The sequence below is a fragment of the Bombina bombina genome, chromosome 4 (assembly GCF_027579735.1).
Source record: "Bombina bombina isolate aBomBom1 chromosome 4, aBomBom1.pri, whole genome shotgun sequence".
Classification (NCBI taxonomy): Eukaryota; Metazoa; Chordata; class Amphibia; order Anura; family Bombinatoridae; genus Bombina; species Bombina bombina.
Genome location: NC_069502.1, coordinates 659,695,038 through 659,721,590, shown reverse-complemented (window position 1 = coordinate 659,721,590; position 26,553 = coordinate 659,695,038). Strand labels below are relative to the sequence as shown.

Here is a 26,553-nt window from a genome sequence, read left to right as displayed (position 1 = left end):
AAAATATAGCAGGTCTAAGAAGATTACCTGAACATAAGTAAGCTTTTCTTAGAAAGGATTCAATTTTCCTATCTAAAGGATCCTTAAATGAAGTACTAACTGCCATAGGAATAGTAGTACATTAGCAGGAGTAGAGACAGCCCCATAACCTTAGGGATTTTTGTCCCAACAAACTCTAATCTGTCAGATGGCACAGGATATAATTTGCTTAAACGTCTAGAAGGAGTAAATAAATTACCCAAATTATTCCATTCCCTGGAAATTACTTCAGAAATAGCATCAGGGAGATAAAACACTTCTGGAATAACTACAGGAGATTTAAAAACCTTATTTAAACGTTTACATTTAGTATCAAGAGGACCAGAATCCTCTATTTCTAATGCAAATAACACTTCTTTAAGTAAAGAACGAATAAATTCCATCTTGAACAAATACAAAGATTTATCAGCATCAACCTCTGAGACAGAAACCTCTGAACCAGAAGAACCATTATCAGTATCAGAATGATGATGTTCATTTAAAAATTCATCTGAAAAAAAGAGAAGTTTTAAAAGACTTTTATGTAAACTAGAAGGAGAAATAACAGACATAGCCTTCTTAATGGATTTAAAAAATAAAATCTCTTATGTTATCAGGAACACTCTGAAAATTAGATGTTGACGGACAGCAACAGGTAATGTAACAGTACTAAAGGAAATTTTATCTGCATTAATAAGTTTGACATGACATGCAATACAAATAACAGCTGGAGAAACAGATATCAAAAGTTTATAGCAGACTTAGCTTGGTAGCTCCAGCACTGTGCAGTGATTTTCCTGTAGTAACTTCTGACTCAGTTGCAACGTGGAACATCTTGCAATATGTAAAAGAAAAAAACAACATATAAAGCAAAATTGATCAAATTCCTTAAATGACAGTTTCAGGAATGGGAAAAAAATGCCAGTGAACAAGCTTCTAGCAACCAGAAGCAATAAATAATGAGACTTAAATAATGTGGAGACAAAAATGACGCCCATATTTTTTAGCGCCAAAAAAGACGCCCACATTATTTGGCGCCTAAATGCTTTTGGCGCCAAAAATGACGCCACATCCGGAACGCCGACATTTTTGACGCAAAATAACGTCAAAAAAATGACGCAACTTCCGGCGACACGTATGACGCCGGAAACGGAAAAGAATTTTTGCGCCAAAAAAGTCCGCGCCAAGAATGACGCAATAAAATTAAGCATTTTCAGCCCCCGCGAGCCTAACAGCCCACAGGGAAAAAAGTCAAATTTTTGAGGTAAGAAAAAATATGATAATTCAATGCATAATCCCAAATATGAAACTGACTGTCTGGAAATAAGGAAAGTTGAACATTCTGAGTCAAGGCAAATAAATGTTTGAATACATATATTTAGAACTTTATAAATAAAGTGCCCAACCATAGCTTAGAGTGTCACAGCAAATAAGACTTACTTACCCCAGGACACTCATCTACATGTTTGTAGAAAGCCAAAACCAGTACTGAAACGAGAATCAGTAGAGGAAATGGTAAATATAAGAGTATATCGTCGATCTGAAAAGGGAGGTAAGAGATGAATCTCTACGACCGATAACAGAGAACCTTATGAAATAGACCCCGTAGAAGGAGATCACTGCATTCAATAGGCAATACTCTCTTCACATCCCTCTGACATTCACTGCACGCTGAGAGGAAAACCGGGCTCCAACTTGCTGCGGAGCGCATATCAACGTAGAATCTAGCACAAACTTACTTCACCACCTCCCTTGGAGGCAAAGTTTGTAAAAACTGATTTGTGGGTGTGGTGAGGGGTGTATTTATAGGCATTTTAAGGTTTGGGAAACTTTGCCCCTCCTGGTAGGAATGTATATCCCATACGTCACTAGCTCATGGACTCTTGTTAATTACATGAAAGAAATATATATATATATATATATATATATATATATATATATATATATATATATATATATATATATATACTGTATATATATATATATATATACACATAAATACTTATGCCGATATATGTATTGGAGCCCTTTGCAGTTAAGTAGATGAAAAAGCATATTTAAGCAATATTCATATTTAATAATGTGTTTAACTGTGTATTTACTGTAAAGATTTCACATTCCAATGTTCTGCACATAGCAGAGTATGTTCTATGTATTTATAAATAGATATATATATATCTGTATATATATATACCTATATTATCATCCATATATATAGGTATAAATATATATTGTACCAATATACCATCAGATATATGTAGAAATATGTATTTATGAATAAATAGAACATATTATGCTATGTGAAGAACATTGAAATGTGTAATATTTATATTTTCATGTTGGGCTAGCGCACTTGAGCATATGCAATCAGGTTTACGCGAGAGTAGGATGTTTGATTTTTTTTTTTCACTTTTTTCACTCCATTGACTTCTATGGGAGAATATCTTAGCGCATTTGCAATATTCTAACTTCACCTTTTTGCGATCATTGTGTTAGCACGCGATCGAAAACTTTTTACTTTCGACTTCTAGGGAAGTTAGCATGTGAGCGGGAATGTTAAATACAATCCGTTCCTAAATATTCAGCAAATATTCAGCATTCACTTAAAACAAACAAATGCAGCCAACATTTGCCATTTTTAATGAATGTGCTGAAACAGTAAACCTTCCTTGCTAACAAGTAGAAGCATGTGTATTAGAGAGTGCTAGCAGTTTGAAAGGATTACAACATTTAAGATTGTACATGCTAAGATATTCATTAACAATATCACTGTAAAGTTGTAAAGTGACATAAAAGCAAATCTGAAGTGCATTTGACATATGACTTTTCTGTCACTAAGTATACGAGAGTCAAGCTACATCATTAGTTTGTGGCTTCATCATAGATAAGATATCAAGTAAAATATTTCTGTTATGTGAAGCATCAGATTCATATGCTTCCCCATGAATATGTTTTGCAGTAATATTTTACCTTTCACTGGTTCTGCTGCCTCTTTTTCCTGTTTTTTCACTGGTATCTCTGAGGAATATAATAGAATTTGTGATGTTTAAAAATTATTTATGAAATCTTTTTATGGTATAGATATATTGAAAGGGACAAAAAAGTCAAAATTAAACTTTCATGATTCAGTCAGAGTATACAGTTTTAAACAAATTTCCAGTTTACATCTATTATGTAATTTGCTACATTCCCTTGTTTTCTTTTGTTGAAAAGCATACTTAAGTAGGCCGAGGAACAGATAGGGACAGTTTGAAGCTAGCTGCTGATTGGTGACTGCACATGTATGCTTATTGTCATTGGCTCCCCAATGTGCTTAGCTAACTCCCAGTAGTGCATTGCTGCTCCTCGATACCAAGAAAATGAAGCAAATTTGCTTGTAGAAGTACATTTGAAAGTTGTTTAAAATTATATGTTCTATTTGAATCATGTAAGAAAAATGCTGGCTTTCTTGTCTCTTTAAATAGTGTGTGTAAAACATTAGCAAGTTTAAATGCATATAAGCTTACTATGAGCTCATAAGGGAATATAATCCCTATGATTGTTTGTTAAACCCATCATGAGCTGCTGAATGCTGATAAAAACAAAATGAAGTAATTTTAGCCCTATATTTACAGCTGAAAACCCCAGATTCCCAATCATTTATTATTTCCTGCTAAAAGCATTTATAGTTCAACAAAATCACTGTTTTCTTAACATGATATTTTAAATTACCTGCTACACTACTAAAGAGTACTGCGTTTGTTCTATATTCTGGGGAAACATTCTAATCATCTCAAATGACCTTGGAGTAAACCTTAAGCAGAGAATGATAAACTCAAAAGCCTATATAATGAGTTATAAAACAGTAACTCAGTCTATAAACAATGGTACCTATATAATAGTTTTTAAATAAGCCCTTACATACAGGGGGATTTTTCCTCCCTACAGATCACGTACATAATCATACATAGGGGTAAAAATAACAATATCTTTTTTCTTTCTTTTTTTTTATTGAGGAGTTGAAGACATTCAAAGAAATTTTAAAAAGATAATCAAAAATAACATTGCATTAATGTCCTTACAAAAACATACAAAGCTTAAAGTGCATCCTATTATGATATTAACCAAACATATAACTCCAAAACCGTATTTACTCATATAACATAAACCAATTGTCCCCAAATTAAAGAGACCAATTTTTTTCTTTTGGGATTCAGATAGAGTATCCAATTTTAAGCATCTTTCTAATTTACTCCTATTATTAATTTTTCTTTGTTGTCTTGCTATCTTTATTTGAAAAAGAAGGCATCTAAGCTTTTTTTGGTTCAGAACTTTGGACAGTACTTTTTATTAATGGATTAATTTATCCACCAATCAGCAAGAACAACCCAGGTTGTTCACCAAAAATGGTCCGGCACCTGAACTTACATTCTTGCATTTCAAATAAAGATACCAAGATAATGAAGAAAATGTGATAATAGGAGTAAATTAGAAAGTTACTTAAAATTACATGCTATTTCTGAATCACAAAAGAAAAAAATTGGGTTCAATGTCCCTTTAACTAGTCCCTTCAAACATTTTTCCTTGTTTCTTATCATTATACTGTTTTTATACTGTTTATTTTGTTACTATTCAAAAGTCCGATAATACATATGAAATTAATATACATAGCAAAGAGAAAAGAAAATGAAGACCAATCTAAATAGCAACTCTGAATCATTCAGTCACAAAGGGGAAAGAAAGAAAGAAGAGAGAGGAAAAAATAACCCACACAGTGCCAGATTATGAGTAGATTGCTAAAGGTTACTTGCGAGCAATAAGGGGTTTATAGCAGGTGTTTGTGCCTGTGGGGTTTACTGCTGGTATTACGATTTGAAAGTAAACGCAATTGCTATCATATTTATTCCTATGTATATCAGTATACATCTATACCTATATATAATAATGAGTATATATATATATATATATATATATATATATATATATATTGCACCAACATATCATCAAATATATAGAGAAATATGTATTTATTATTATTATTATTATTATACTATATTTACGAAGCACCAACATATTCCGCAGCGCTGTCCATGGATACAATTAATTTAAATAAAACAATATAAAACTTGTAAGAGACAGGATGAAATGTACAAACACATACAGGAGGAATTGAGGGCCCTATTCCCGTGGAAACTTACAATCTAGAAGGGTAGGAGGTTGAGAAACAGGAGGTGAGGATTGCCATATTAAGAAATATGTTAATGCAGAGTTAGATGAGGGAAATGTTAGGTAAGTGAAATTAATTTATTATTGAGTTGGGTGGTAGGCTTCCCTCAACAGAAAAGTCTTCAGGGAGCATTTAAAGGAAGAAAGATTAGGGCAAAGCCTGACAGCACGAGGGAGAGTGTTCCAGAGGGTAGTGTCAGGGTACCTGAGTATTATTTATATATATATGGTTGTTAAGAACACAGGATTAATTACATATGAAACTAGTTGCATCAATTTATTTACTGTAGATTGCAGTCCTCTATGCCAAAATTATGTTTGGCTGTATAAACCAAACCCCCCCTCTCTCATTCATCAAAATACATGTTGTCAAAGTTACCTTAAGGAAGAACAAAAGGTTTAAAGCTGTATATAAGATAAGATCAGTGAACCATTTCAAGGTAAATATTAGTATTTTGGAACCTTCAGATGTGTAGATCCATATATGGAGTTTCCTGCCCAAGATAAGAAATTAACTCACAGGCCCCTGTGGAGAATAGTCGGTCTGTCTGGGGAAATGGCTGAATCTACAAACATTTTCAAGGAGCTGTAGCTGTTTACCAACTATAAGTTAAATGATACCCTGTTGAGCTCCATACACATCCTGCCCAACCATGTGTCCCTTGAAAACATAGAGGCCATGATTTAAAATTTCAAAATGTCTTAAAGGGACACTGAACCCAATTATTTTCTTTCATGATTCAGATAGAGCATGCAATTTTAAGCTACTTTCTAATTTATTCCTATTATCATTTTTTCTTTGTTCTCTTGCTATCTTTATTTTAAAAAGAAGACATCTAAGCTTTTTTTTATTATTCAGAACTCTGGACAGCACTTTTTTATTGGTGGATGAGTTTATCCACCAATCAGCAAGAACAACCCAGGTTGATCACCAAAAATGGGCCGGCATCTAAACTTACTTTCTTGCATTTCAAATAAAGATACAAAGAGAATGAAGAAAAGTTGATAATAGCAGTAGATTAGAAAGTTGCTTAAAATGTCATGCTCTATCTGAATCAATAAAGAAAAAATTTGGGTACAGTGTCCCTTTAACCTATGTACTCTTGGAAGCATAAACACAGATTATGAGTTTTGCGTTAGAGGCTATGCGGTGCTAACTAGCAGTTTTCACTCAACGCTCACTTACATGCAGCGCTGTTATTACGAGTTTTTACAAACCCGTCGTTAGAAGACAAGAATTGAGCGTTGAGCAAAATTTTGCTCATTACCGCAATCCAATACCAGTGCTGCTTAAGTCAGCGGTGAGCTGGTGTAACGTGCTTGTGCATGATTTCTCCATAGGAATCAATGCATCGATTCAATCAGCCAATAGGATTTTTTCTACCTTAATTCCGATTGGCTGAAAGAATTCTATCAGCCAATCGGAATCTAAGGGAGGCCATCTTTGATGACATCACTTAAAGGTACAGTACCTTCATTCTGTGTTAGTCGTCGGATGAAGAGGATGCTCTGCGTCGGATGTCTTGAAGATGGACCCGCTCCGTGCCGAAAGGATGAAGATAGAATATGCCATCTGGATGAAGACTTCTGCTCGTCTGAAGGACCACTTCTGCCCGGCTTGGATGAAGACTTCTGCCCGTCTGGAGGACCACTTCCCCCAGCTTGGATGAATACGTCCCCCGGTAAGTCGATCTTCAGGGGGTTAGTTTTTTTTAAGGGTGTATTGGGTGGGTTTATTTTTTAGATTAGGGGTTTGGGCTTGCAAAAGAGCTAACTGCCCTTTTAAGGGCAATACCCATCCAAATGCCCTTTTCAGGGCAATGGGGAGCTTAGTTTTTTTTTAGCTAGTATTTTATTTGGGGGATTGGTTGTGTGGGTGGTGAGTTTTACTGTTGGGGGGTTGTTTGTATTTTTTTTACAGGTAAAAGAGCTGATTACTTTGGGATAATTCCCTGGAAAAGGCCCTTTTAAGGGCTATTGTAGTTTAGTTTAGGCTAGGGTTTTTTTTTATTGGGGGGGGGGCTTTTTATTTTAATAGGGCTATTAGATTAGGTATAAATAGTTTAAATTTCTGTAATTTGTTTATTATTTTCTGTAATTTAGTGGGTTTTTTTGTACTTTAGCTAATTTAATTTAATTTAGGTAATTGTATGTAATTTATTTACTTGTATTTAATTTAGTTAATTTATTTAATTATAGTGTAGTGTTAGGTGTAATTGTATTTTACAATTACAAATAAAATAAACCCTAAGCTAGATACAATGTAACTATTAGTTATATTGTAGCTAGCTTAGGGTTTATTTTACAGGTAAGTATTTAGTTTTAAATAGGAATAATTTAGTTAATTATAGTAATTTTATTTAGATTTTCTTTTAATTATATTTAAGGTAGGGGGTGTTAGGTTTAGGGTTAGACTTAGGTTTAGGGGTTAATAACTTTAATATAGTGGCATCAATATTAGGGACCACATATTATGGGTTAATAATATTTAACTAATGTTTGCGAGGCGGGGGAGTGCGGGGGTTTAGGGGGTTAATATATTTATTATAGTGGCGGCGATTTCTGGTTCGGCAGATTAGGGGTTAAAAAAATTATTTTAGTGTTTTGCGATGCGGGAGGACCTCGGTTTAGGGGTTAATAGGTAGTTTATGGGTGTTAGTGTACTTTTTAGCACTTTAGTTAAGTGTTTTTATGCTACGGCGTTGTAGTGTAAAACTCTTAACTACTGACTTTAAAATGTGGGTACTAGTCTTGACAGGAGAGGATGTACAGCTCACGTTTTGGCAGACTCGTAATACCGGCGCTACGCAAGTCCCATTGAAAATATAGGATACGCAATTGACGTAAGTGGATTTGTGGTATTTCCAAGTCTGGCCAAAAAAGTGAGCAGTACACCTGTACCTTCAAGACTCGTAATTACCAGCAGGGCATTAAAAAGCAGCATTGGGACCGGCCAACGCTGCTTTTTAAGCCTATCGCACAACTCGTAATCTAGCCGTAAACTAACTACAATGTAACTATTAGTTATATTGTAGCTATTTTAGGGTATATTTTACAGGCATTTAGTTTTAAATAGGAATAATTTAGTTAATGATAGGAATTTTTAGTTAGATTTCTTTTAATTATATTTAAGTTAGGGGGTGCTAGGATTAGGGTTATACTTAGAATTAGGGTTTAATAACTTTAATATAGTGGCGGTGACTTTGGGGGCGGCAGATTAGGGGTTAATAAATGTAGGTAGGTGAAGTCAATGTTAGGGCCGACAGATTAGGGGTTAATAATATTTAACTAATGTTTGCGAGGCGGGAGTGTGGCGGTGATGTCCGGTTCAGCAGATTAGGGGTTAAAAATGTTCTTTTAGTGTTTGCGATGTGGGAGGGCCTCGGTTTAGGGGTTAATAGGTAGTTTATGGGTGTTAGTGTACTTTTTAGCACTTTAGTTAAGAGTTTTATGCTACAGCGTTGTAGTGTAAAACTCTTAACTACTGACTTTAATATGCGGTACCAGTATTGACAGGAGAGGGTGTACTGCTCACTTTTTGGCAGACTCGTAATACCGGCGCTATGCAAGTCCCATTGAAAAAAGAGGATACACAATTTATGTAAGTGGATTTGCGGTATTTCCAAGTCTGGCCAAAAAAGTGAGCGGTACACCTGTACCTGCAAGACTCGTAATACCAGCGGGCATTAAAAAGCAGCGTTAGGACCGGCTAACGCTGCTTTTTAAGCCTAATGCAAAACTCATAATCTAGCCTATGGAATGTTAAAGATTTAAAAATGAACATTTTAACAACATTATTTCTTTCATTTCAGGCACCTGGTAAGTACACATATAATTGGTGTTTTAAATAATATCCTGTGTATTTTGTGCTCTCAAATAGAGATATAGAGATATGAAATGTTGATCTGTATGGGATAATAATCCAATGTAGATATCATTGTATGAAAACCACATATATTTGCCGATCTCAAGGTATGTATGTGATGTTGAGAGAATGAAGATATTGTAGTCCTTTTTGAATCATTTCATAGAAAATATGGTTTTAAAACGCATTTGATATATTATAAGTGGAATATGTTCACGTGTGGTCTTGGAATGATCAGAGAAAGTGATACTGTGTGACCCATGTGTAATTTGAACATGTAACTTATTAATATAAAGAAATTATAGCATTTTAAACAAACATTTTTAAAGCAATGTTTTTACTGTATAGGAATAATTAAATGAAGCTGTTTGTCATGTTGCCCCTGGTGTTGTGATGCGAGAATTACAGTCAAAAGATTTGACTGTTAACAAAGATGCGTTTTTTTCTAGTAACATGCATTGCCAGGGAACCAATAAAGGGCCTAACCAATTCACCAATGATGGTACAGAACAAAAAGGGGTGGGGTTATATCACATGATTTAACCCCAAGCATGGAGATAGTCTGGGCTGGTCTTTTTCCTGCTAACTTGTGACTTATAATTGCCTGCCTGGAATGTGGTCACTATAAGCAAAATTGGGCTACTTTTTCTTATCCACATTGCAAAATACTACTTTTGTTTTTTATGAGGTGAATTGGACTTGATGAGAAATTCTGGAAGCTGAAATATTCATTGGTTACCTTGTAAAGTATATGAGGTTGCTAAATATAGGTAATATTTAAAACAAATATATTCATTGTGGCTGCAGTTAAATTACAAACTGATAGATTTAAAGAGCATATTTGTATTTTAGACTCATATTCATAGTCCTGTATAGTTTTAAGCTTGCCTTTTGTATGCTAGGTAATTTATCTTTGCAAATATATAAATATATTTTTAGAATTTGTCTTAACTGTAGGTAATTAAGAACTTATTTCAGCATAGATAAATTGGCATTTAAACTGACTGTTTACATTAAGAATATATATACTTCTGGTGTTCTAATTAGAATTGTATTAGAATCATTTGTGGGTTAAATAACTTAATTGAACCAGTCTGAATGTTAGTGGCTTATATCTTGGTATCTCATTGTGGTATTTTAATGCAATTCAATTGTGAATAAGGTTAATAAATAAGGTAACTTTTATGATCTTTGCATAGCATATTATAACAAATTTAAACTTTGTACAGTATTGATTCCTGTCTGGTTCTCTATAAATATAATTCAATGTGTCTATAAATTTTAACTAATAAAAAAGAACTTAGGAATTTATATTAATTGTATGGTTTTGTATATGCATTTTATTGGGGTTTTATTTTAAAGAATAATTATTAAATATATTGTATTATAACCCGGCCATATACTGACAGTAGGTGCTGCACAACAGAAGTCCTGCAGTCTAGCATGAGAGGAGGTGATAGTCGCGGATGCAAGGAGCAGGTCATTGTTGGATCTTAGTGGGCGGGCTGGAGTATACTTGTTCATTAGAGAGGATAGATAGAGGGGAGCGGCGTTGGTGAGAACTTTGTATATAAGGGTGAGAATTTTGAATTTAATTCTGGTGTGAATGGGGTGCCAATGAAGGGACTCGCAGAGAGGTGCAGCAGATACAGAGCAACGGGAAAGGTGGGATCAGTCCTGGCAGAGGCATTTATGATGGATTGAAGGGGGGAGAGGCGGGAAAGAGTAAGGCCAGTGAGTAGGTTATTGCAGTAGTTAAGTCGGGAAATAACAAGGGAGTGGATTATTTGCTTTGTGGTGTTAGCACTCAGAAAAGGGCGAATCTTGGAAATATTGCGTAGGTGTTTCCGGCAGGATGTAGAAAGTGATGGTATATGGGGGACGAAGGATAGATTTGAGTCAAGTGTAACTCTGAGGCAGCAGACTTGGGGAGATGTGGAAATGGTGATTCCGTCAACAGGGATAGAGAAATCAGAAGTAGGTGTAGAGCTTGAGGGGGGATAGGAAGGAGCTCAGTCTTGGACATGTTAATCTTTAGGTGGTTATTTATGAATAAATAGAACATATTCTTGTAGGTGAAGAACATTGGAATGTGAAATATTCATATTTTCATGTAGGGTTAGCGCACATGAGAATATGCAATCAGGTTTGCGTGCAAGTTATTTTTTTTGCTCCATTGACTTCTACAGGGGAACATGCATGCGATATTCTAAGTTCGACTTTTTGCGCTTGTTGGGTTAGCGCACAAGCACAAACAGTTTACTTTCAAATCATAAAATGAGCGCAATGCAAACAAAACAAAAAGCTTACTTCAAGTGCAGTTAACGTTTGAGTGGGAGCGTTAAAAAGCGCTCCACCTGTAACAAACTTATTGCCCAAAAGTGAGAAAAAAAGGATATATTGTTATACTGCAAAGGCAGCGGCAGGATTATTTTTAAGAATTTAGCAGCATAGCAAATACAAGTATTTAGAGATTATTGTCCCTTTAAAGGGACATTAAACCCCAATTTTTTTCTTTCATTATTCAGATAGAGAATATAATTTTAAACAACATTCTAATTTACTTCTATTATCTAATTTGCTTCATTCTTTAGATATCCTTCGTTTAAGAAATAGCAATGCACATGGGTGAGCCAATCACACAAGGCATCTATGTGCAGCCACCAATCAGCAGTTTCTGAGCCTATCTAGATATGCTTTTCAACAAAGAATATCAAGATAATGAAGCAAATTAGAAAATGGAAGTAAATTAGAAAGTTGTTTAAAACTGCATGCTCTACTAAATCATGAAAGAAAACATTTGTGTTTAATGTCCCTTTAACTATAATTAAGGTACTCCAGCCTCTCTAGAGAAAGTGTAACAAGTGTACTTTATAGCAAAAACATGCAAAAAAACAAAACAATGAATGTAAATTAAAATGTGGTATGTTTTTAACTATACATTTTCATGTTCATTAAAGGGACAGGAAAGTCAATATAAACTTTCACAATTCAAATAGAGCATGTCACGTAAAAACACTTTAAATTTATTTATACTATCAAATTAACGTTGATCTTTTGGTGTCCTTAGTTGAGAAGCTTATGTACATTTTCCCAGCACCAGGAATACACTACTGAAATCTATTTGGAAATGACAGATACACACATGCCTCTTGTCATTGACTCACCAGAAATGTTTAGCTAGGTGCCAGTAGTGCATTGCGACTTTAGAGCTGACTTTAACTATGTGTGCAGGAATTTCACGTAAAACTATATGAAATCAACAGTGTAATAATGAAATGATCTAACATATTACAGCATTTTCTCTTTGCACATTTATATCCATTTAAGTGTTGAGTTTAATGTCCCTTTATTGTCTCCATTCTTTAAATAACACTTTTTTGTCTAGTCTTACAAAGTCTGTCAAAGTTCCTATCAAGAGAAACAATGTGATGTACAACCCACCCCCGTTTATGATTTCTAAGCATTTAACTAAAATACTTCTTCTTTTAAAGGGATAGTAAAAGATAGAGCATGCAATTTTAAGCAACTTTCTAATTCACTCCTATTATCAAGTTTTCTTTGTTCTCTTGCTATCCTTATTTGAAAAAGTAGAAATGTAAGCTAAGAAGCAGGCCCATTTTGGTTCAGAACCCTGGCTAGCGCACGTGATTGGTGGATACATTTAGCTATCCAATAAGCAAGAGAAACCCAGGTTCTGGAGCAAAAATGGGCTGGCTCTTAGGCTTACATTCCTGCTTTTCAAATAAAGATACCAAGAGTAGGAAGAAAAATTGATAATCATGAAAGTTTAATTTTGACTTTACTGTCCCTTTAATGCCATTTCTTTTCAGAAGTGACAGGACAAAGACCCTGAAATATTTAATATCCCCACCCCCTTTCTGAATGTATTTTGATCATGTTACCTTTTGTTTGTTGTGCTATTTCTTTCTCATGTGTTTTTGCTGTTGTTTCTATGGAATAGAACATTAATTTGTCAGCAATAGCAGCACAAATCTGAGAATGTCAGTATAAAGCATCAGCTGGGAGATTAAGAGTTGTATTTTAACAAACAAATGTTGTTACAATTGTCCTTCAACAGCTCAAATTTGATCCGCTATGACATGGAATATAGAAATCTGACAGTAAATAAACAGAACTATTGAACAACATAAAACATGAACTAATGCAATTAGATGCATCAAAGCATACAATTTTAGATATCATAGCTGCAAATCGAGAAGGAAACAATCAATCCTCAGTTTGAAGATAAGAAAGAAGGGAAAGGTTATATGAATACAAATGACAAATAAAGATAAACTGGTGTTATCATGTTGCTCTAAATACACTATTTCTGATTAGATCAAATAAAATAAAATCATGGATGCCAATAAAATATAAAAAGTGTCTTTCAATTCCCATTCTGAGCTGTCATACATGCAGATACACTATGGCCTGTAGATATCATATAGCCCAAGGAGGCCACCATTTGGTTAGACAGTTGCTTGGCCGATGTGGTGGACTCACCTGTGATGAAATATATGGATGGGTACTGGAGACTTTGGGTCTGATTCTCTAAAGCTCTCTAATAATGTAATATGCCTAATGAGGCCCATAAGGGATTTTATTTTTACCTTGGGATCTGTAATCTTAGCCTATATGAATGTGGGTCTACAACAGTGATTTGGGATGCACAGCACCCCATGAGTACCATCATTTTAGTACTGAATGGCTTTATTAGATAAACATGATAATGTCTTAGGTAACTTGAAAATCTTTTGAGTTTTTCTTTTTTTAAACTATCATGACAACATTTTCACTAAATTTTATCATTTTACAAGAGCTCAAAAAATTAATCATACTGAAGAGAGCTACACAAGGTGGCAGATGAGAAAAAAAACAGCATAAGGGTCAGATAACCAAACGTTTAAACCAGTCCTGTGTTAATCATTTCTTTGTTTAAAGTGGCCTTACCAACATAATGCAGTATAGGACTCATACGGCTAGATTTTAGAGTTTTGTCGGTAACGACCCGCGTAGCTAACACTGGCTTTTTTCTGGCCGCACCTTTTAAATAACTCTGGTATTGAGAGTTCACAGAATGGCTGCGTTAGGCTCCAAAAAAGGAGCGTAGAGCATATTTAACTCAACTTCAACTCTCGATACCAGAGTTGCTTACGGACGCGGCCAGCTTAAAAAACGTGCTTGTGCATGATTCCCCCATAGGAAACAATGGGGCAGTTTCAGCTGAAAAAAAACCTAACACCTGCAAAAAAGCCGCGTTCAGCTCCTGACGCAGCCCCATTGTTTGCTATGGGGAAACACTTCCTACGTCTGCACCTAACACTCTAACATGTACCTCGAGTCTAAACACCCCTAACCTTACACTTATTAACCCCTAATCTGCCGCCCCCGCTATCGCTGACACCTGCATATTTTTTTAACCCCTAATCTGCCGCTCCATAAACCGCCGCTACTTACATTATCCCTATGTACCCCTAATCTGCTGCCCCTAACACCGCCGGACACCGTATATTATATTTATTAACCCCTAATCTGCCCCCCACAACGTCGCTTCCACCTGCCTACAATTATTAACCCCCTAATCTGCCGACCGGAACGCACCGCTATTATAATAAAGTTATTTAACCCCCTAATCCGCCTCACTCCCGCCTCAATAACCCTATAATAAATAGTATTAACCCCTAATCTGCCCTCCCTAACATCGCCGACACCTAACTTCAAACATTAAACCCCTAATCTGCCGACTAGAGCTCACCGCTATTCTAATAAATGTATTAACCCCTAAAGCTAGTCTAACCCTAACACTAACACCCCCATAAGTTAAATATAATTTAAATCTAACGAAATTAACTAACTCTTATTAAATAAATTATTCCTATTTAAAGCTAAAATACTTACCTGTAAAATAAATCCTAATATAGCTACAAATATAAATTATAATTATATTATAGCTATTTTAGGATTTATATTTATTTTACAGGTAACTTTGTATTTATTTTAACCAGGTACAATAGCTATTAAATAGTTAAGAACTATTTAATAGCTAAAATAGTTAAAATAATTACAAAATTACCTGTAAAATAAATCCTAACCTAAGTTACAATTAAACCTAACACTACACTATCAATAAATAAATTAAATAAAATACCTACAATTACCTACAATTAAACCTAACACTACACTATCAATTAATTAATTAAATACAATATCTACAAATAAATACAATTAAATAAACTAACTAAAGTACAAAAAATAAAAAAGAACTAAGTTACAAAAAATAAAAAAATATTTACAAACATTAGAAAAATATTACAACAATTTTAAACTAATTACACCTACTCTAAGCCCCCTAATAAAATAACAAAGCCCCCCCCAAATAAAAAAAATGCCCTACCCTATTCTAAATTACAAAAGTTCAAAGCTCTTTTACCTTACCAGCCCTGAACAGGGCCCTTTGCGGGGCGTGCCCCAAGAAATTCAGCTCTTTTGCCTGTAAAAAACACATACAATACCCCCCCAACATTACAACCCACCACCCACATACCCCTAATCTAAACCAAACCCCCCTTAAATAAACCTAACACTAAGCCCCTGAATATCTTCCTACCTTGTCTTCACCTCACCGGGTATCACACCGATCCGTCCTGGCTCCAATATCTTCATTACAACCCAAGTGGGGGCTAGACATCCATCATCCGATGGCTGAAGAAGTCCAGAAAAGGGTCCAAAGTCTTCATCCTATCCGGGAAGAAGAGTAGATCCGGACCGGCAACCATCTTCTTCCAAGCGGCATCTTCTATCTTCATCCGATGTGGACCGGCTCCATCGTGAAGACCTCCAGCGCGGACCCATGTTCTTCCGACGACGTCCAACTGAAGAATCCTATCAGCCAATCGGAATTCAAGGGATGCATCTTGGATGACGTCCCTTAAAGGAACCGTCATTCTTCAGTTGGACGTCGGAAGAAGAAGATGGGTCCGCGCTGGAGGTCTTCACGATGGAGCCGGTCCTCATCGGATGAAGATAGAAGATGCCGCTTGGAAGAAGATGGTTGCCGGTCGGATCTACTCTTCTTCCCAGATAGGATGAAGACTTTGGACCCTCTTCTGGACTTCTTCAGCCGTCGGATGGATGGATGTCTAGCCCCCGCTTGGGTTGGATGAAGATATCGGAGCCAGGACGGATCGGTGTGATACCCGGTGAGGGTGAAGACAAGGTAGGAAGATCTTCAGGGGCTTAGTGTTAGGTTTATTTAAGGGGGGTTTGGGTTAGATTAGGGGTATGTGGGTGGTGGGTTGTAATGTTGGGGGGGGGGTATTGTATGTGTTTTTTTACAGGCAAAAGAGCTGAATTTCTTGGGGCATGACCCGCAAAGGGCCCTGTTCAGGGCTGGTAAGGTAAAAGAGCTTTGAACTTTTGTAATTTAGAATAGGGTAGGGCATTTTTTTTTTTTTATGGGGCTTTGTTATTTTATTAGGGGGCTTAGAGTAGGTGTAATTAGTTTAAAATTGTTGCAATATTTTTCTAATGTTTGTAAATATTTTTTTATTTTTTGTAACTTAGTTCTTTTTATTTTTTGTACTTTAGTTAGTTTATTTAATTGTATTTATTTGTAGATATTGTATTTAATTAATTTATGATAGTGTAGTGTTAGGTTTAATTGTAGGTAATTGTAGGTATTTTATTTAATTTATTTATTGATAGTGTAGTGTTAGGTTTAATTGTAACTTAGGTTAGGATTTATTTTACAGGTAAATTTGTAATTATTTTAACTATTTTAGCTATTAAATAGTTCTAAACTATTTAATAGCTATTGTACCTGGTTAAAATAAATACAAAGTTGCCTGTAAAATAAATATAAATCCTAAAATAGCTATAATATAATTATAATTTATATTGTAGCTATATTAGGGTTTATTTTACAGGTAAGTATTAAGATTTAAATAGGAATAATTTATTTAATAAGAGTTAATTTATTTCATTAGATTTAAATTATATTTAATTTAGGGGGGGTGTTAGGGTTTAGGGTTAGACTTAGCTTTAGGGGTTAATCCATTTATTACAGTAGCGGCGAGATTCGGTCGGCAGATTAGGGGTTAATAATTGAAGTTAGGTGTCGTCGATGTTAGGGGAGGGCAGATTAGGGGTTAATACTATTTATTATAGGGTTATTGAGGCGGGAGTGAGGCGGATTAGGGGTTAATAACTTTATTATAGTAACGGTGCGGTCCGCTCAGCAGATTAGAGGTTAATAAGTGTAGGCAGGTGGAGGCGACGTTGAGGGGGGCAGATTAGGGGTTAATAAATATAATATAGGGGTCGGCGGTGTTAGGGGCAGCAGATTAGGGGGTACATAAGTATAACGTAGGTGGCGGTCGGCAGATTAGGGGTTAATTATTGTAGGTAGCTGGCGGCGATGTTGTGGGGGCAGGTTAGGGGTTAATAAATATAATATAGGGGGTCGGCGGTGTTAGGGGCAGCAGATTAGGGGTACATAAGTATAACGTAGGTGGCGGTCGGCAGATTAGGGGTTAAAAAAATTTAATCGAGTGGCGGCGATGTGGGGGGGACCTCGGTTTAGGGGTACATAGGTAGTTTATGGGTGTTAGTGTACTTTATAGCACAGTAGTTAAGAGCTTTATAAACCGGCGTTAGCCCAGAAAGCTCTTAACTACTGACTTTTTTCTGCGGCTGGAGTTTTGTCGTTAGATTTCTAACGCTCACTTCAGACACGACTTTAAATACCGGAGTTAGAAAGATCCCATTGAAAAGATAGGATACGCAATTGACGTAAGGGGATCTGCGGTATGGAAAAGTCGAGCGTTAGACCCTTTCCTGACTGACTCCAAATACCGGCGGTAGCCTAAAACCAGTGTTAGGAGCCTCTAACGCTGGTTTTCATGGCTACCGCCAAACTCTAAATCTAGGCCAGGATACGAAATTGACGTAAGGGGATCTGCGGTATGGAAAAGTCGCGGCTGAAAAGTGAGCGTTAGACCCTTTCCTGACTGACTCCAAATACCGGCGGTAGCCTAAAACCAGTGTTAGGAGCCTCTAACGCTGGTTTTTCATGGCTACCGCCAAACTCTAAATCTAGGCAAGGATACGAAATTGACGTAAGGGGATCTGCGGTATGGAAAAGTCGCGGCTGAAAAGTGAGCGTTAGACCCTTTCCTGACTGACTCCAAATACCGGCGGTAGCCTAAAACCAGCGTTAGGAGCCTCTAACACTGGTTTTCACGGCTACCGCCAAACTCTAAATCTAGGCCACAAAATGGTTTTAAGTATACCCCCCCCCCCCATTTTTATTTAACACCCAGCAACCATTGATTAACAAGATGGTTTTTGCTCTTGCAACCTTCACCTGCCAGATGATTCAGCTGCAAAAGGCACATATATCAATATGTAGTAAACAAATTAATTTATATCTAAGTCAGACTACTATGCTTAATTAATATAATTTATTCATAGTGTAATACAATACATTTATATACTTTGGGATTCTGAATTATTATAATAATTTATACAAATGTTTTATTTATTATATTAAATATTCATATTTGTATGTCCCTTTGATATGTTAAATGTTTGAGTCAACATGGTTTTAAATTGATATGACTTTGCTGAATGTGTTAAATGTGAAATACCATTTTATACTAAGGGGAGGAGGCCAAAAATGTAAGCCCATTATCAGTCGCATAAGACAAGCCAAATACTAACAATGAGTTCAAAATATTTTCTTATCTCTTATAGATTTGAATGGGATCCTAATACACATTAGTCTGGGGATCACAGAATAAAAATCCAACAGGCAAATAGTCTTATTTTTATTGAACACCATTTAAAATGCTAACAAACTGTTGGAAATTATTAACAAACTATCCACAAATGGAAACTTGCCCCCCTATTTTTCTTTGCTATATTGACAATATTTACAAATATATGTGGATGGCTGGACTTTTATCACAAGTCAGATGTCAGGTCACAGTTCTGTCATTCATTTAAGCTACTATGAATAATATTATTTATAATGATAGTTACCTTTTGTTTGATGTTTTGGTTCTTTCTCATGTTTTTTCACCAATGTCTCTATGGGATATAATATTAATTTGTTAGTTTATTAGATATTATTTTTTTTAATGTGACACTGAATTATATTTCTTAAAAGGAATAAATTATTTAGCACACTGATGTACTAAAGGTTCATATGTTTATGGTGTTATCACATGTAGGATGTCAATGAATATGTATTTTCTGCACTAAATTTAGGAATACGTTTTTTTTAACATTTTAATTTTAACCAGAAAATGTTGTTGAATATTTTCTAAATGAATGTCAAATATTTTTTAAAACACACACACCACACACACACACACATATATATATAAATACAGTAATGGCCAAAAATATTGGCACCCCTGCATTTCTGTCAGATAATTTTCTTACAGAAAATTGTTGAAATTACAAAATGTTTAGGCATTCCTCATGTTTATTTCTTTTGTTTGTATTGGTATGACACAAAAAAGTGGAGGTAAAAAAAAGCCAAATTTGACACATTCCATGAAAAACTACAAAAATAGACTGGACAAAATTATTGACATCCTCAATCTAATATTTGGTAGCACACCCCTTGGAAAAATTAACTGAAATCAATCGCTTCCTGTAACCTTCAATGAGTTTCTTACACCTCTCTACCGGAATTTTGGACCCCTCTTCTTTCGCCAACTACTTCAGGTTTCTCAGATTGGAAGGGTTCCTTTTCCCAACTGCTGTTTTGAGATCTCTCCACAGGTGATTAATTGTGATTGATATCTGGACTCATTGCTGGCCAGTTCAGTACTCTCCAGCACTTTTTCTTAAACCATTTCTACTGTAGGTACTTTTTTACGTGTGCTTTGGGTCATTGTCTTGCTGTAAGACCCATAAAATATGACTGAGACCTAACTTTCTGACACTGGGCCCTACATTGCACTACAGAATTCTTTAGTAGTCTCCAGATTTCATAATGCCATGTACACAGTCAAGACGTCAAGTGCCTGAAGCAGCAAAGCAGCCCCAAAACATCAGTGAACCTCCACCATGTTTGACTACAGGGAGTCAAATCATTTTGGGAGAATGTGCTGTGGACAGACAAAAACAAAATTACAGCTTTTTGGTAAAGCCCCTCATTTCTTTTTTTGAAAACAGTAGAATGAGGGGCTTTACCAAAAAGCTGTAATTTTGTTTCGTCTGTCCACAGCACATTCTCCCAAAATGATTTCGTCTTCCTCAGGTAAGTTTTGGTAAACTCCAATCTGGCTTTTTTATGTTTCTGTGTCAGCAGTGGGGTCCTCCTGGGTCTCCTACCATAGCGTCCCTTTTCATTCAGATGGCATCGTATAGTGCGAGCTGACACATTTGTACCCTGTGCCTGTAGATCAGCTTGAATTTGTCTGGAAGTTGATCGAGGTTCTTTATCTACCATTTGAACAATTCATTGTTGCAATCTTTGATAAATGTTTCTCTTTTGTCCACATACAGGGAGATTATCTACAGTGTCATGGGCTGTGAACTTCTTGACAATGTTGCGCATAGTGGACACAGGAACATTAAGATCTCTGGAGATGGCTTGTAACCTTAAGATTGTCCATGCATTTCCACATTTTTTGTTCTTAAATCTTTAGAAAATTCTGTGCTGCTCTTTCTCTTCTCCATGCTCAGTGTAGCCCACAGAGACACACAACAGAAAAGCTTGAGACAATTTTTCACCATTTTAATTAGTTGCCAGTGTGATTTCTATAATGTCAGCACCTGTTAATTAATACAGGCAAGTTTAATTACAAATTACAGGAGCATCACAAACTTGGAATGCAATTATTTCTTACAGTTTTGAGAAGGTGCCAATAATCCAGTCAATTTTTTGAGTTTTGCACGGATTGTGTCAGATTTTGCTTTTTTTTTCCTCCACTTTTTTGTGTCATACCAATACAAACAAAAGAAATAAACATGAGAATGCCTAAACATTTGTAATTTAAACAATTTTCTGGGTGAAGTTGTGCATTATCTGCATTATATAATGCAGGGGTGCCAAAAATGTTGGCCATGACTTTGTGTATATATGTATGTATATATATATATATATATGTGTGTGTGTGTGTATATATATATAATTTGTACAAACAAATGCTAATTTACCCTATGTTAAATATAAAATGTAAACTATAAAAAAGCAGTAATAATAGTTACCTTTTGATGGTTGTGATAGTTCTTTCTCATGCTTTTTCACCATTATTTCTATAGAATATAATATTATTTTTTAGTTTTTTAGTGGCGTGGAAACATTCCGCTAGATTTCAAGTTGTGTGTTAGGGTTAAAAAGCAGCGTTAAGAGGTCCTAACGCTGCTTTTTACCGCCCGCTGGTATTACGAGTCTTGAAATGACAGGTGTACCGCTCAATTTTTTGGTCAGACTTGAAAATACCGCAAATCCACTTACGTCAATTGCGTATCCTATATTTTATATGGGACTTGCCTAACGCCGGTATTACGAGTCTAACCAAAAGTGAGCGATACAGCCTCTCCTGTCAAGACTGATACTGAATTTAAAAGTCAGTAGTTAAGAGTTTTATGGGCTAACGCTGTAGCATAAAACTCTTAACTAAAGTGCTAAAAAGTACACTAACACCCATAAACTACCTATTAACCCCTAAACTGAGCCCCCCCCACATCGCAAACACTAAATAAAAATGTTTAACCCCTAATCTGCCAAACCGGACATCGCCGCCACTATTAAAAATATATTAACCCCTTAACCGCCGCCCTCCCGCATCGCAAGCACTAGTTTAATTTTATTAACCCCTAATCTGCCATCCCTAACATTGCCGACACCTACCTACATTTATTAACCCCTAATCTGCCGTCCCCAACGTCGTCGCAACTATAATAAAGTTATGAACCACTAAACCTAAGTCTAACCCTAACACCCCCCTAAGTTAAATATAATTTAAATTAAACAAAATAAATTTACTATAATGAAAAAAATTATTCCTATTTAAAACTAAATACTTACCTATAAAATAAACCCTAATATAGCTACAATATAACTAATAGTTACATTGTAGCTATTTTAGGATTTATATTTATTTTACAGGCAACTTTGTATTTATTTTAACTAGGTATAATAGCTATTAAATAGTTAATAACTATTTAATAGTAACCTATTTAAAATAATTACAAAATTACCTGTAAAATAAATCCTAACCTAAGATATTAACCCCTAAATCTAAGTCTAAACCTAACCCAAACCCCCCCTAACTTAAATATAATTTAAATAAATCTAAATAAAATTACTACAATTCACTAAATTATTCCTATTTAAAACTAATTACTTACCTATAAAACAAACCCTAAGATAGCTACAATATAACTAATAATTATATTGTATCTAGCTTAGGATTTATTTTTATTTTACAGGCAAGTTTGTATTTATTTTAACGAGGTACAATAGTTATTAAATAGTTATTAACTATTTAATAGCTACCTAGTTAAAATAAAGACAAATTTACCTGTAAAATAAATCCTAATCTAAGTTAGAATTGCACCTAACACTACACTATAATTAAATTAATTACCTAAACTAAATACAATTAATTACAATGAAAAAAAATTATCTAAAGTACGAAAACAAACAAACACTAAATTACAGAAAATAATAAAATAATTACAAGTTTTTTAAACTAATTACCCCTAATCTAATCCCCATAATAAAATAAAAAAGCCCCCCAAAATAATAAAAAGCCCTACCCTACACTAAATTGCAAATAGCGCTTAAAAGGGCCTTTTTTGGGGCATTGTCCCAAAGTAATCAGCTCTGTTACCTGTAAAAGAAGTACAATACCCCCCCCAACATTAAAACCCACCACCCACACACCCAACCCTACTCTAAAACCCACCCAATACCCCCTTAATGAAACCTAACACTAACCCCTTGAAGATCACCCTACCTTAAGAAGTCTTCACCCAGCCGAGCCGAAGTCCTCAACAAAGCCGGGCGAAGTGGTCCTCCAGACGGGCAGAAGTCTTCATCAAAGCCGGGAAGAAGAGGTCCTCCAGACGGGCAGAAGTCTTCATCCAGACGGCATCTTCTATCTTCATCCATCCGGCACGGAGCGGCTCCATCTTCAAGACATCCGACGTGGAGCATCATCTTCCAACAAAGTCCAACTGAAGATTGGATCAGCCAATAGAATGCAAGCTCAATCCTATTAGCTGATAGAATTCTGTCAGCCAATCGGAATTCAAGGGACGCCATCTTGGATGAAGTCATTTAAAGGAACCTTCATTCTTCAGCTGGACTTCGTTGGAAGAGGATGCTCCGCATCAGATGTCTTGAAGATGGAGCTGCTCCGTGCCGGATGGATGAAGATAGAAGATGCCGTCTGGATGAAGACTTCTGCCCGTCTGGAGGACCTCTTCTTTCCGGCTTCGATGAAGACTTCTGCCCGTCTGGAGGACCACTTCGCCCGGCTTCGTTGATGACTTTAGCCCGGCTGGGTGAAGACTTCTCAAGGTAGGGTGATCTTCAAGGGGTTAGTGTTAGGTTTTATTAAGGGGATATTGGGTGGGTTTTAGAGTAGGGTTGGGTGTGTGGGTGCTGGATTTTAATGTTGGGGGGGTATTGTACTTTTTTTACAGGTAAGAGAGCTGATTACTTTGGGGCAATGCCCGCAAAAGGCCCTTTTAGGGCTATTTGTAATTTAGTATAGGGTATGGCTTTTTATTATTTTGGGGGGCTTTTTTATTTTATTAGGGGGATTAGATTAGGTGTAATTAGTTTAAAAAACTTGTAATTATTTTATTATTTTCTGTAATTTAGTGGGGGGTTTTTCGTACTTTAGATAATTTTTTAAAATTGTATTTAATTGTAGTTAATTTAGGTAATTCATTTAATTACAGTGCAGTGTTAGGTGTAATTGTAACTTAGGTAAGGATTTATTTTACAGGTAATTTGTCTTTATTTTAACTAGGTAGTTATTAAATAGTTAATAACTATTTAATAACTATTGTACCTAGTTAAAATAAATACAAAGTTGCCTGTAAAATAAAAATATACCCTAAGATAGATACAATGTAACTATTAGTTATATTGTAGCTATCTTAGGGTTTATTTTATAGGTAAGTATTTAGTTTTAAATAGGAATAATTTAGTGAATTATATTAATTTTATTTAGATTTATTTAAATTATATTTAAGTTAGGGGGGGTGTTAGGGTTAGACTTAGGTTTAGGGGTTAATAACTTTAATATAGTGGCAGCAACATTGGGGGTGGCAGATTAGGGGTTAATAAGTGTAGTTAAGCTGTGGCGATGTCGGGGGCGGCAGATTAGGGGTTAATAAGTGTAAGATTAGGGGTGTTTAGACTCGGGGTTCATGTTAGGGTGTTAGGTGTATTTCCCCATAGGAATCAATGGGGCTGCGTTAGGAGCTTTACGCTGCTTTTTTGCAGGTGTTAGGTTTTTTTTCAGCCGTCTCTGCCCCATTGATTCCTATGACGAGCACGTTTTTCTAACTCACCACTAACATAAGCAGCGCTGGTATTGAGGTGAGATGTGGCGCTAAATTTTGCTCTCCGCTCACTTTTTTGTGGCTAACGCCGGGTTTGTAAAAATCCGTAATACCAGCGCTGTCTGTAGGTGAGCGGTGAGGGAAAACTGCTTGTTAGCACCGCACCCCTGTTAATGCAAAACTCGTAATCTAGGTGATTATTTGTTAAGAAACACATTATTAAAAATATTGATGTGCTGAAATTTCATATGTTAAAGGTTCATCACATGTAGGAGGTATTTTTTTTCTTCTGCATTGAGTGTAGTTTTAAGGTTAAGTGAATTACCACATTCAGGCCTAGTTTACAAGTACGACAATGTTAACTTGTGTTCATATTAGTTGTCAAAAGTAAATGCAACTGCATAATCGCAAGTTGCACCAAACACAACATATATACATTACAATAAAGTGTTACACTCATATATACACATCTAATAAAAAATATTCATATAAATATTAAATAAAATGTAAGGGTTAAAATATATATAGTATATGAGAAGGTATTTTAATGGAAAGAGCTAAAATGCATATATACATACATATAAATATGAGTATGTATGTATATGTAGGTATACAGTATATACATATTAACATGTATATACATGTATATATACTTTGGAACCCTTTCCACTCAAATACCTGGAAACAAGAAAAAGCAGGCGGACAGGTTATGGAGCAGCGGTCTTTAGACTGCTGCTTCATAACTGGTGTTTCTGGTGAGCATGAAGGCTCACCAGAAACACGTGGCTTCAAGCTCCATACAGAGCTTGATAGATAGGCCCCATTGTATTTATTGTAATATTTGCCTATCAAGGGTAAGAAAACAAATATGTATTTTAATATGGATAGACATAGACTTCAGTGTAAATCAAGGGTAATCCCATTATATTATATTCTACAAATAAATCTTAATTTAAATTTTAAAACAAATGTCAAAGAGAACTTTTCTTGCATCATTCAATAATGAAAAATGAACATTCACCCATTCTCTGTAGCTTTAAAGATGCAAAGGATGTGTATTCTTAATTGAATACAGTTATTTGCCTAGGAGATTTAAACCAACACAAAAAATTATTGAATTAATATTATTACGATATAAAAAAATTTCAGTTATGATAGTTACCTTTTGTATGTTGTATTGGTTCTTTCTCATGTTTTTTCACCAATGTCTCTATGGAATAAAATACTCGTTTATTAGTTTGTAAGGAGCATACATAGCATGTTGTATGTACTGACATAGGGGCCTATTTATCAAAGGTCTTGCGGACCTGATCCAACAGTGCGGATCAGGTCCGCAAAACCTCGCTGAATGCGGAGAGCAATACGCTCTCCTTATTCAGCATTGCACCAGCAGCTCACAAGAGCTGCTGGTGCAACGCCGCCCCCTGAAGACTCGTGGCCAATCAGCCACCAGCAGGGGGGGTGTCAATCAACCTGATCGTACTTGATCTGGTTGATTTCCGGCGATTCCTGTCCGCCTGCTCAGAGCAGGCGGACAGGGTTATGGAGCAGCGGTCTTTGTGACCGCTGCTTCATAACTGCTGCTTCTGGCGAGTCTGAAGACTCGCCAGAAAACACGGGCCCACAAGATAAATGGGCCCCATAGAAGCATACGTAGTAGGTCAAAAGAATAAATATCTTATGTATTTAATATAGTTGTAGACATGAGTGAATATTTCAGCACATTCATTATAAAAAAAACAGGTGACTTATGCTAAGTTTGGTAAAATATCTAAATTGGACAAAAAAAACCAAGTTGGTTACAAAGTCATTCTTAAAGGGGCGTGAAACCCAAACATTTTCATTCATATCATTTGTTGAAGGAGCAGCAATGTTCTACTGGTTTCTAATGGAATACATGGGTGAGACAATGACAATCA

The 26,553-nt window shown here is 35.6% G+C and overlaps 1 protein-coding gene across 50 annotated transcripts in view; it reads right to left on the bottom strand.

The window, feature by feature from the left end:
• Positions 1–26,553, bottom strand: part of TRDN (triadin) — a 950,114-nt gene that overhangs the window by 169,835 nt on the left and 753,726 nt on the right. For 34 of the 50 annotated variants that reach the window (XM_053710723.1, XM_053710722.1, XM_053710726.1 and 31 more), the window contains 5 exons: positions 25,797–25,844; positions 21,317–21,364; positions 19,133–19,180; positions 12,994–13,041; positions 2,989–3,036 (listed from right to left, as the gene is read on the bottom strand). In XM_053710723.1, coding sequence (XP_053566698.1) covers positions 2,989–3,036; positions 12,994–13,041; positions 19,133–19,180; positions 21,317–21,364; positions 25,797–25,844 — 240 coding nt within the window. The remainder of the gene's footprint in view (positions 1–2,988; positions 3,037–12,993; positions 13,042–19,132; positions 19,181–21,316; positions 21,365–25,796; positions 25,845–26,553) is intronic. The other 16 variants (XM_053710728.1, XM_053710737.1, XM_053710733.1 and 13 more) reach the window with 4 other exon arrangements.